At 33.8% G+C, this 13,102-nt stretch overlaps 1 protein-coding gene across 1 annotated transcript in view; it reads right to left on the minus strand.

Moving 5' to 3' along the window:
* LOC126695963 (uncharacterized) overlaps positions 1-12,515 on the minus strand; it is a 32,454-nt gene extending 19,939 nt beyond the window's left edge. The window contains exons 1-8 of the mRNA XM_050392754.1: positions 10,616-12,515; positions 10,387-10,527; positions 10,081-10,208; positions 9,772-9,982; positions 9,354-9,591; positions 8,978-9,128; positions 8,581-8,886; positions 75-251 (exon numbers count right to left, since the gene is read on the minus strand). Coding sequence (XP_050248711.1) covers positions 75-251; positions 8,581-8,886; positions 8,978-9,128; positions 9,354-9,591; positions 9,772-9,982; positions 10,081-10,208; positions 10,387-10,527; positions 10,616-12,092 — 2,829 coding nt within the window. The 5' untranslated portion in view covers positions 12,093-12,515. The remainder of the gene's footprint in view (positions 1-74; positions 252-8,580; positions 8,887-8,977; positions 9,129-9,353; positions 9,592-9,771; positions 9,983-10,080; positions 10,209-10,386; positions 10,528-10,615) is intronic.
* Between the last annotated feature and the right edge of the window lie 587 nt (positions 12,516-13,102).

A 13,102-nucleotide genomic window follows, 5' to 3' on the forward strand; every position in this document is an offset into this window, starting at 1 on the left:
CGTGCAATACCCTAGGTATTGCACGGGATATGAATCCTTCGATTGGCTACCCGTGTGACAGTTTGCTGGGATACCTTTTTGAACCATATTCCCATGTATCGATATGTGGAGTTTCCAGGACGAAAGAATCCTAGTTCAAATTTTGCATCAGCTGATACTATAGTTTCCGTAATTGTAATAGATTGTCCTTGCGATATAGTATCTCTGGCAGCATGAGAGGAGTGAAAGAAGGGGCATAATACTAATAGCATCTGCAGGAAAACAAGATGAGTAGACTTACAAGTTAAAATATCCATGCTACTCACAAGCAAGGTCACCAAAGCTTGTTCAAGCATCAACTTGTTATAAGAGCAATTCCAGCTCCGGTAGTGAGTTTTCATATGTTTGACGCAGACCTTGAGTTGTCGCACAGTTTCTAGCCAAAGACATTAACTCTAGGCATATTTTTCTTTGTTTAGTTTTCAGGTGGCTATCAGAAGTTTAGGTGGGGGACAATTCCACTTAAAAATAGAGTGTGTCACAGGATTTGTTGTCAATTGTTATATCAGATAAAAAGAAGAAAGAAACTAGCTAGAGCGCATCAAAGGTCACTAGTGATAATGAGCAATGGCACTATCTCTCGGAAACAAAACATGGTTTTATTTGATCTTTGATGGTCTTCGGCTTAGTCCTTGATAAAATAACAAATGATAGTTAACGAGATTTTTGTACATGTCAAAGAAAGGGCTGGTAATTTGACGTCACTACTAAATTCAATTTAATTTCAGAAAAAGGCAAAGGAGAATGGTGGAGAAGAACCAGGGACAGGGTGGTGGTGTCTCAAGGGAAGACAAGGTTAATGATGGCAAGAAACGTTGTCGTAGGCGTAATCGCGAATGTTGGATCCTTTAATTAACAGCAACAATACTCGTGGCTCATGTCATGGTTCAAAATTGCCACTTCTCTCTCCGGCATGTACAATAACTGGCATTGCATGTGAAACTGCCCAATACTAATAAAATCTCAAGAGTATTGAATTGATTCGATGCAATTTTTTTAAACCCTTTTAATAATCGGACTACGGGAATAGAAGAAATTAAAATCAGAATGGTTTGGATTTCAATCATTAGTTTAAAATGACTTGAATAAGGAATGAAATAACAAACTTTCTTCCTATTGAATTCAAAACAATTTCACATTACCATTAGAATATAGATTTGCTTACCGCCTCACACATGGCCTCACCACAATCTCCAAAATTTAAGGGTCATGTGTGAGGTGATAGGAAAATTTAAGACTGAGCCTAATTATTATTAATATGTGGATTTGAAATAATGACAGGTAAGATGTCATTTCAAATCTATTCTATCAAGTGTTTTTGGTTTAGTAAAATCTTGTGTAGTTAAAACATATGTATTTTGATTACCTCGGTGATCCTCAGAAACTTGCTACTTGCTACTTGTAGTAGTCTTGTTACTCTTGTATAATGTTATCTTTCAAACTGTCAGTTCATTAAAAAAAGATGGGTCGAAAGAGGGTTGAGCACATGCATGATAATGAACCAGGCCCACTTTCTTTTGAAAAAGGTGGGGAGGCGCAGACAAACAATGTAGATGTGAAATGCTGACAAGTTTTTTCACTATTTACATGAAGGAAAAAGTTCCAGAAGCAAATGCTTGAGATTAGCGAGCGGCTGTGTGACAGAACAAAACATGATGGTCATGAATCAAAATGTCTTCACAATTAACGGTAAAAGCATTATTAATTTTTTGCTTTACAGAGTTGGACTTGGAAAGTGACATTTACCTTACGAGTAGTTTATAGAGGACAACTGTGACGTATTTGGACTGGTACCTATGGGTTAGTCAGGCAACCACAGACTCAGAGGCCCATCCTTTCTCAATAAAAGGTCAGTCTGGATTGGACTTATTTTTATTGAAATTGAAAATACTATAACAAAATAATTTTTAAATGTGTGAATATCATGTGACCTATTTTTAATGAAAAAGTGACTAAAAAATAGAATTTGTGGGTCCGTAAATAATACACTTACTGAAAAGTGAAATTTGTGGGTCCGTAAATAGTACACGAGTGTACTGTTTACGGTTGACTTTGTCAAATAGTGCAGTTGAAAAAAAAAATCAAAAAACACAGCCTAGGATTCAGCGGAAAACGCTGAATCCAAACGAGCAAAAAGCAGTAAACTACTAGAGCCAATCCGGTCTATTACTACATTTTCTTGATTTCCAACAAATAACCGTTTGAAAATGTATAAATTTAAGGAGGCAAAGTATCGTTATCTTTTTATACACCATTTTTAATGGCGTTGTAGATAACACTCCTCAAAAAACATCTCTCTTATTGTCTCTCTATCATCAATTTATATTGGTGCATTTAGATTTTAGACTGGGCAAAGTATACTTTTTCAAAATTCGGGAGCCTTACTAAGTTTTGATTAGGGTCTGTTTTGCCTTGCGCGGTAATCAAGGACAGTCCTAGGCCTAGGTCATTATCTAGGATCCCCTTATAAAGGAAGACTCTCAAAGGGTTGAAAAAGTTATATATATATATATATATATATATAGAGTTGGGTTCAAGTTACACCTGGTGTAACTTTAAGCAGTGTTACACCATCTAATAACTTATTATTGAATTAATATTTTGAAAATTCAACCATTGAATTACATGTTCTATATGTTCTTAACATGCATGCCAATTTTCATATCAATCGGATGCTATTTACCATTTGATCCATATACTCATCTTTTATGCATTATTTTAAACTACAAAAATTTGAATTTTAACAATTGATTGATGACATAGTTATTAATTTTTGATCTCCTTGAAATTTTGCAAACATGAAGAATATATAAAGATAATGTAATCTAACGGTGGATTTGTCAATATTCGCATCCAATTAAAAAATATTGGGTGGTGTAACATTGCTTAGAGTTACACCAGGTGTAACTTGAACCCAACTCATATATATATATATATATATATATATATATATATGTTAAGAGGTGCCTTTGTTGTTAAAGAGCGTCTAAAAAATTGAGTGATGCTAAATATTCTAATTTTTTAGTATAAGACTAATTGCATTAGTTCATGCAAAATCTTACAAAATACAAAAAATAGTCCATTTTACACATTTTGAGCAAAAAGACACCCATATCAGTGAGTGTAAAATTGTGCATAAATGCACAATTGCTACAGTAACTGTGCATATATGCACGGTTACTATAACTCGTGCATTTAATATTTTAGTATTTTTTTGATAGTGTTGGGTCTATGAGAGAGAGGGGTAGCGAGTGAGGAAATAATAAAAAAATTGTAAAAAAAATGAATATTTTATTGAATGGATGTGTAGAATGGATAGACTGATGTAGGTGTTTTGTTAAAATGAGTGTGTAAAATAGAAAAAGTAGTTTTTTTGTGTGCAAAATAGATAATGGAAAGTTTGCAATGACTAATGCGGTTGCTCTTAGTCTAACAAATTGTTGTCACCAATTAAGATAAGCAATTCAATTACTTAGTTATTATTTTGTAGTTGTTGAAGTGCCACCAAACATATCCTTTTCCACGTTAGTTTGTAAGCTTCTTGTGCTAGTTTTAGCATCTTCCAAAATACAAAACAAATGTGTATGTATATTTATATTAATAGTAATTTAACCAAATCATTATTAAGTAAATGAAAAATGCTAAAGTTACAACAAATTTTATTTTTTTTAAAAACTTATAAACTAATGTGGTAAGAATATGATTGGTAACACTAAAACAAGATATGATTTTTGAATCAATTTTTTTATTGGTGAAATGTCAATTAGTAAAGCCTATGCAGTTGAATTTGTAATGTCTTTAGCATCACTCAAAGTAAATTAGTCATATTAAACCGTGAGAATTTGACTAATTTTTCTAACCCTACTCAACCCACCTATAATTAATATATCTTTTGAACCTCTCCTTGTATAAAAAAAAAAAAAAAAAAAAATATATATATATATATATATATATATATATATCTAACCTATTTTCTCATTTCATTTCAATATCAAATTTTTTTTGTTTTTGTTTGAAGCACTAATCAAATAGTTTGTATTGATTTGACACAATGCTCAAGTTTGTAAGGTTATAAATTTTCTTAGGTTTGATTAGTGCATTAAACCAACACAAATAATATTATAAATTTGTTGTTACTTGTGTTGATAATCTTATAAATTTAATTTGCTATTATAATGCATTTTTTTTTTTTGGTGAAAATACTATCCAATTTGTGGGTCTAGCCTCATTCAACTTGATCTACGTGAGTTGGGTTGGATCCCTGTGATGGGTTGTGATTTTTCCAACTCCACCTTAGTGGGTTGGATTAAAAAAGTTCATCAACTTGACCTCACTCAACCTATGCACACCCCTAACTACTAGTTATAGACTTTAAAAGTTACAACATTATTTAGCTACCTTTATTTTGTGTGAATAACTTTTACCGCGGGTCTCACACTCAAAAAAAAAAAAAAAAAAAAAAAAAAAAAAAAAAAAAAAAGAAGAAGAAAATGAGAAACATCACAAAAAGTCTACTACTACAACAATTTCCACAACTCGCCCACACTGATACATTACTTTTTCTCCATCACTCACAACTCTCCATGTGGATGATTTATGACAAAAGTTGTGGCACCAACTTATTGAAAATCTCTTTGTGATATTTCTGGTTTTTGAGCTAAAAATTTCATTTGGGTGGTCATTCAAAAACTAATTTTGGAAACCAAGTACACATATGGAGAAAAGAAAAAGAGAAAAAAAAAGATGCATCTTTGTAATATTTTGTAGAGATGGCATTAGGGCTTTAATAAGAATATGCCATGTGCATCTTATAAGAATATTTCATGTGCATTTTTTCTTCTAATGTTACTGTAGGACTTTCTTTATTTTTATCTGACGTTGCCACATGGATTAAGCTTGGACATGTGTCATTTCTGTGTGTGTCATAATAATTTAAAGACTTAACGTGTGACTTGATTTTATTTGTTGATGGTCCATTGTTGACATATCACCAATTAAAAATTGATTTGATACAAATATTTGATAATGATCAATTGGATGGTTGTAAATACATCATAAAATTTTAATATCTATAATGTGATTAGAAAAAAAAAAAAAAATTATCTTATTAGAAATTCTTATGAAATCTCTCTTCCACAATATGTGTGGCTTCTTATACCTATTGAACCATCCTTCCACATATGACCCATATACTCATCCCGGAAACTTTTTTGTGTTTAATATGGTTTGTAATAATTTTTTATTGATGTTATTTAGTAAAAATAAAGCTTCATAAAATTTAGTTGCTATTATTATTATATTTTTGGAACTGTTACTAAAATATATTCATATATTTTTTAAATCATTCCCAGAATGCACTACCAACCTACCATAATTTCCAAATGATGAACAATAAAATGTAGAACTTTTTTTTTTTTCATGATAATTAAGCTTGACTAAAAGGTGAGGATTTGGAATTATCTTTAAAAAGTTGTTTTATTTATTTTTTTTATATTAAAAATAGTTGTTTTATTTTAAAATTTGAATTTGACAAAGAAATGTGCATAGGAATGTTCTAAATACTGTTTCGGAGCCTGTCGATTTGTCTATTCAAATGAAATGTTTTGGTATTTTAGCGAACAATTTTATGGAGGCATGGCAGAGACGTCAGAGGAGGAGATGAGAGGACGTTTGAAGGTGAGGTGAAGGAGAAAAGAAAAGAAGGTTAGGTGAAGGGGAGAGGAGGTGAGGCGCGGCAAAGGGAGAGGGGAGGAGGCCGGGACGGCGGCAGCGGTGGTGGTAGTGGCGGAGTGGGAGAGCAAAGGAAGAGAGAGTGAGGAGTGGTTGAAAGTGAAAAATGAGAAAAATAAACCTAAGGCTAAAAGTTTAAGTGGCTGGCTTTAGTGACAACGTCCTTCATTTTTTTTTTTTTTTTTTTTTTTTTTTTTTTTTAATACAAGATAGAAATTTTACTCCAGCCTAATCTAAGTGTATATGTGTAAAACTTTCTTCTGGAAACTTAAATCTTGACCCTTACACCTCACAAGTATTTATATTTGTAAAGTGATCATCATACTAAGGGTGTATGGGGGTAGTGACATCTTTAGTAAGGAATTTTTTGGTCACTAATTGGAGAGACCAAAAGTTTGTTTTCAGCTGTGGCTACTCAAGCTAATGCTTTCTCTGGTTTTGGGACTACTGAAGCGGCTACAATGTGCATTTTGGTGTAAAAGATTGGTTTCTAGTGTTTGAGATGGACAGTTGTGATTAGCTATAGGAAAGAAAATTTTAAAGCGTGTCACATTACTTCTTTTACATGGTTTTGTAGTGGGGCCAAAAATGGTGAGATGGGCTTTGGTATCGATTCTATGCAAGTATTTTTTATGGGCTTTGGTATGTTATCTTGCTAAGCAAGTGACTGAGTGATGTATTTAGTTTGTAAGGCCCACCCAATGGGAAATTTACTACTACAATGACATTGCTTTGCCATGGCCATTTTCATTTTTATTATTTGATGTTTATTATTTTTAATTGATAACTTTATGTTTTAAAATTATAAAACTTATATATATATATATATATATATATATATATATTAGCAATAATCTCAAAATGTGATGAAACAATATGCTGAAATAAATTGGTACCTAAATATTTCATTTCAACAAACAACTCGAAATTGAGTCCAAAACAGTATTCATAAAATTAGGTGAAATGTTGGATGGTTGATATTGATATATATTTAAATTTATCTAAAACTTAGGAATTTTAAAATAAGTAAGGGATGGTAGGAATTTGAGAGTGTGAGTGGTGAAAGTATTTTTTTGTCCCTAAGTTGACCATTTGACCAAAAAGTTGTAAACTAATTTTTAGGGATAAAGTTGAAAATATGAAAAAGTGGACATCTCTTGTTTGTTCTCTTGATATATAGAAATATCAAAATATGATGGATGAAATATAAAATTAAATAAAAATAATAAAAAATTATTTTTTTAGGCCCAAGAATAAAAATTCTTTGCATTCTATATTCCACCGATCACAGTTTTCCTCTAAACATTCTTGGAATGAAATAAAAATAACACCTGTCAATTGCAGTTGTAAGAGAACATCCAATGAGACGGCAGCAGATTGAATTCGTGGGTCCTCTTCTTTACCTTTCTCCTCGTTTGGTCCCCGTCCCATTCTCACTCCCATGAGTATCTCTCAACTCTCTCCCTCTTCTCCGAGCAGCGTCTTGGATTCTCTATGTTACCTCTTCGGGTGGGTCTTTGGTTGTGGTGCATTCAGCGTTTGACAACCATAAAGGTTCAATTTCCGTGGGTCTTGGGTTGGGCGATCTTGGTGAATTTGGTTGAGGTTTCAGCCAAGGTGGTGGTTCTGGTTCTTCGGCCGGTTTGGAGGACTGGGTCATGCTCGTTTTGTCGCGACGAAGAAGCAAGATATTTGAAGTGGCTACATTGAAAAGCTTCATGGGTATTCTCTTTTAGCGCAGTCCTTTGTCTCTTTCAGCTTACATAGATGTTGATTGGGCTGTTGATACCCTCTAAACTCTAAAGACACTCTAGTTCAGCTTAGATTTTTTGTCTTTTCTTGGCATTAATCGCATTACTTGGTCTGCCATGAAAAAAACTCACACTATCTTACTCCTCCACTGAAGTTGAATACCAATCATTGCTTCCACTGCTACTTTAGTTATGTTGGCTTTGTACAATTTTATAGGGCTTTGGGTGTTTCATTCATCATATTCCTCGGATTTGGCGTGACAATGTTTCGGCACTTGCCATTGCCACAAATCATGTCCAGGGGTGGAACATGTATGAAAATTCGAACCAATTTGAAAGTGTCATACAAGAAATATGAAAAGTTAATAACATTCTAGTACTGATCATGTCTGATATATTTACCAAGGGCTTATCTTCTCCGCGTTTTATTCAATTAAAGAACAAACTAATGCTTACTTATATGCTCATTAGTTTGAGGGGAGATGTTAATATTACTGATGACACTTGCACCACTCAGCCGGTTGACACACACAACACAGTCAAGATTGTAGCAGCTGCCAAGTTAAATTAGTTGCTTGGAACTAACAATTAGTTATGGCTTGTACTCCCATGTGTTTTATTAAAATGTGTTTATATACCAATAGTGTGCAGATCACATGCTCATGTGAATAGAATTATTCTTCTACAGTTAATCCTCCCTTCATTTTTATCTTTGTTTTCTGCTTCTTCTGGTTCTGCACTTACTGCTTTTGTGATTCAAAATCTCTGTGCACTTTAAATAGGATCCATGGTTTATATATCAAGAAAATGCCAGAGAAGCCCATAAGTAAACGTTTTAATTATTTAGATTTTAGATAAGAGTCCATCCATTCAATTAAAGAAAATAAAGAAAAGTTCACTAGTTTTACACACCCAAGCAAGTAGCAACTATGAACCCCCAAATGATAGAATTTAAATCTGAAAACAAAAAGATGCCAAAGAATCTAGTCCCAAATACACTCCTAAATACTTCAAAACTTTTGCATATAACATCTCTTGCAAGCTATTTATGAATTCCCTATCTAGCTTCTGGCAAAGTTATAGTTACTGCATTTTCTGTGCTGGATTCTTCATTTCTTGATAATGCACCTGCATTGCCGGAACTTCTTTCTATGAAAAAACCAGGCTGTTTAGGCTGAGGCAGAATTGCTTCCTCATTTGTTAACATAGAAAGCACACAAGACATTATCGGCCTGTCTTCAGTGAACTTTTGAACACATAGTAAACCAACATGAATACATCTTAGTACTTGAGATCTTAAATGTGAATCCTCCAAACATGTATACAATAGTTCCAAGGCCCTGCCCTCCTTCCACAGCAACCATGCCTAAAAAAACAATTAAATTATAGATGCTTACATAATTTTCCAAAGGGGGGAACACACACACACACACACACACACAGAATTTTGAACTTACATGTCCTAGTAGGTTATGATGGTGATCGGCATGAAAAAAGTTTCGATTTTTCATGCCACTCACTATCTCTAACATAAGCACACCCAAGCTAAAGACATCAGATTTCACTGAAAATGTTCCGTCAACTGCATACTCAGGAGATATGTAGCCACTGCATGAAACTATAAAATATTAGTTTTAATATTCTTATTGTTGTTGTTGTCATTATTGGTAGGTTACATGAACCGGTACATCTCTAACTTTAACCCATGATATCACCCTTCATACCATGTTTATGAGGGAAGGAAGGTCATTTGGGTCAGAGACTTAGAGCACATTGATGAAATGTTGCTACTGTTTGACAAGCAAAAATATAGTTCCATTTTATAATACTTACTGTGTTCCAACAACTCTTTCTGTTTTCATTTCAGATTCATCTCCTCCAAAAGTTCTTGCTAAGCCAAAATCTGATATTTTTGGGTTTAAATTGATATCTAATAAAATATTACTTGCTTTCAGATCCCTGTGGATAACTTGAAGTCGAGAATCCTGGTGCAGATAGAGAAGTCCTCGCACAATCCCCAAAACAATGTCAAGACGCTTTGGCCATGTCAGCAGTGCACTCCCATTTTGTTCTGCATATAAATTTTCCCCTTATTACCATGATCAGTGATTATTTTCAGTTCTTTTGTGAACTTGTTTTGAAAATCATTTGGAGGACTCTATTCAAAGACATGATAGGTAATACACTCAGGTACACAACCTATAAAAGAAGGAAAGCAATAATAACACATAAAAGCTCATTAGAATTGTACCAAAAATGAAATAATTCAAGCTTTTGTTGGGCATGTATTCATAAATTAACATCTTTTCGTCTCCTTGAATGCAGTAGCCTAAGAGCGTGACAAGATTCCTATGTTGAAGTTTGGCAATGAGAGCAACTTCATTCTTGAACTCTTCAAGACCTTGTCTTGAATCCTTTGACAGCCTCTTCACAGCAATATTTTGTCCGTTACATAGATGTCCCTGCAAATCATCACATAAAGGTGCATCTTTCCTTTTGAATTTGCATAATATCACCATACAATTTGTGACCTGTATAACAAATTCAGAATCCTTTTTACCTTATAAACAGGACCAAATCCACCAGCCCCAATCACATTTTCTTGAGAGAATTTGTTTGTTGCAGTGGCAACCGTTGTAAAATCAAATAAAGGTACCTCTACATCATCTTTCTTTCTTGGAAGACCTACTGAAAGCATATATTACCTTATCAGGAACAGTTTTTGATTTTAGTCTGACTAAGCTTTATCATGATCACTTCAATTGATCTAGCTTTTTGCATCATTTATTATTTCCAAGCATGGAAGTTTATACTTTTTTTTTTTTTTTTTTTTTAATTTTTTACTAAAATGGATAACTATACTTACATCTTCTACTTTTTATCTTCCAAGTTATACACCAGAAAACAAACCCCAAAGTAAGCACTCCACAAATGACTGATACCATCAGGACGACCTCCAGACTTTCCTTCATGTTTGATTCCCGGATTGATCCTAGAACAGACAACAATTAAGATATTTGTTCATTTTGCTTGAATCCTTGTTCATTAGGGTAATAGTATTAGATCTTTGCTTCCACTGGTCAGGATTTATTATAAGTCTGTTAAGAATGCTAATACAAGCATAAATAAAACTATGGCTTGAGAACTTATACCGAACTCTATCCTGCTATAGATTACAAGACCCTCTGCACCATGTTGGCCAAAGTCTTTGTAGATGAAGACTGCATATGCTAATATGTTAGAAGTGAGTATTAGAGAGCAGAAAGTGCACTTACTTAGTTCTGAAGCAGCCAGTCGTATATAGAGATCTTGCCCGGGATTTTCTTGGTTGTACCCTCTAATATCAATCAAATTCCCAAACCAGATCAAACAGCCGTTGCCTCCCCCATTAATATCTGAATTTGCATATGCTGTACATGAACAGTTCTTCAAGCACTCTGCCTCGCATTCCTTGGTGCTCATACTCTTGTTTAACCAAAACTCTAGCAAGTCAGGCAACTTCACCCCCCCAAGTTTCATGAAATCATCTTTCCTCTGGCATTCCAGTGGGGTTCTCCTTACACATCCGCTTGAAGAATTGAGCAGTTTCCATTCTTCTGGTGATTTGGGGATGAAACCTTCCAAACATTCGCAAGTTGATTCTTTGTAACTTCTGCAAACACTATTAGGGCCACACTGCCCATAATTGTCACACATGTCATTCGGTACTGCATCCATGGTAGTCCATTCAGTGCTTCCCTCCATCAATACAAAGCGTTGGAGGATGCCTGACTCGCTCAGTGTTATCCTTGTAGAAACCAACTTGTTTTTAGGTTCATACATATATCCCACCATGTCATTTTGGGATGCTAATATGGGAAAGAAAAATTGATTTATAGGCATAGGAAGACCGCTGAATCGAACTCCATTCCAAGGTCCAGTGCGAAATTTTTTCATCGTTCCCCTTTTTATAAATATTTGAGGCAACCCCTTGTAATCAAATTTGTATGTAGAGTCTCCTGGAGATGCAATATCTGAGTCTTTGCAAGATGTCAAAAATCGGTTTAGACCATTGCTCATGTCCTTTCCTATGATCATGCCTGGTAACCACGTGTTTATCGGGTAATCATAGCTCTTCCACAGATAGCTTTCAGAGGTTGAAGTTACTTTGTCTATAAGAACAAGGTTACCAGAACTTAAAAGTTGAGCAACTGGAATCTGTGCTGGCCTGGATGGATTTGAATACCAGATAGTGTGGTTGCTTTGGTTGAGAAGAACAAGTGTTCCACTGTCGCTGATGGTGAAAATTGCAGAAGGATCTGTGACTGGGCTGTTCTGGTTCGCTATCCACACAAGTACACGTGGGGTCTTCTTGTACCATATGCCCAAGTACCAGCTCTTGTTGTTGCCTGAAGAGAAGAAGCCTAGCTCAAAAACTTGGTCTGAGGAAACTAGAGTCTGGATACCGCTAATTGATTGCCCTGGACTTATGGTGTCAGCTGCAATGCAAAATTGCAACAAGGTTGATGAGAAAGCAATGAGACAGTAAAAGAATGAGGGAAGAGCAAGTGTCTCCATTAACAACCCCCTCATTTTTTTTTTCTTTTTTGGGTTGAATGAAAGAACCTTATTCAGTCCGAACTATAAAAGTAGTTAACTGCCGCTAATAGCAGAGAACAACAAAAATACTAGCAGTTAGCAGCTGCAAATCAAAACAAAAGATTTACGTGATGAAGGGCTTAAACAAAGACTTGGAGGACTTAATGGGCTTGTAAATTCTAGTCATATGTGATTGTGAATTGTGATGATGTCACGATATTCGTGAATGACTTCTCATTCAAACAGAACTTTCTACTTTTCCGACACCTTTAGCCCGAGTTCAACTTTTTTCTTTTTTTTTGGCCTTTTTCTTTTGTCTACCTGTTGCTTCTATCCTATTACAATAAACTTTAAGTCTTTAATTTATTATTATTATTTTTTGGTCTTATCCAAAATCTAAATGAGCAAACTACCAACGTTTTAACGTTTTCGACAATTCATTTGAGACTTTTTTTTTTCTTTTTTTTTAATATTTTGTTTTAGCCAATTTAATTAATTACATTTTTTATATATAAAAATAAAGAGATATAAATAAGTTAAAATAAATTAATAATTATAGTGTCAATTTCATAATGTGTCCAATTATTTCTTATGTACAATATAATTGAGGCATAAAAATAAATTCATATAAACTACATTTTTTCACAGTTGAACTATAAACTCATCACTTATTGAATAATTATTACATAGTGTCAACTTGTGTTGATAATTAATCTTTACTTAAAAGAGAGGGGAAAAAAAAGGCTTATAGGATTGTATCGTATATTTCACTAATGTGGACTCCTAATCCAGTAAGAATACATTTTAAAGAAAAAAAAACAAAACAAAACAAAAAATTATGATACCTTGTACCAAAGGAAAATCACATTCTCTAATATTTTTTTTAAATTTTTTTTAATTTTTTATTTTTGAGAATAAACGGCAGACACATTCTCTAATTTTAATCATCTTCATTTGGTACCTCATTGGCTCAGACTTACAATCCCACATATATAAAAAAAAAG

Source organism: Quercus robur, chromosome 8 (assembly GCF_932294415.1).
Source record: "Quercus robur chromosome 8, dhQueRobu3.1, whole genome shotgun sequence".
NCBI lineage: Eukaryota > Viridiplantae > Streptophyta > Magnoliopsida > Fagales > Fagaceae > Quercus > Quercus robur.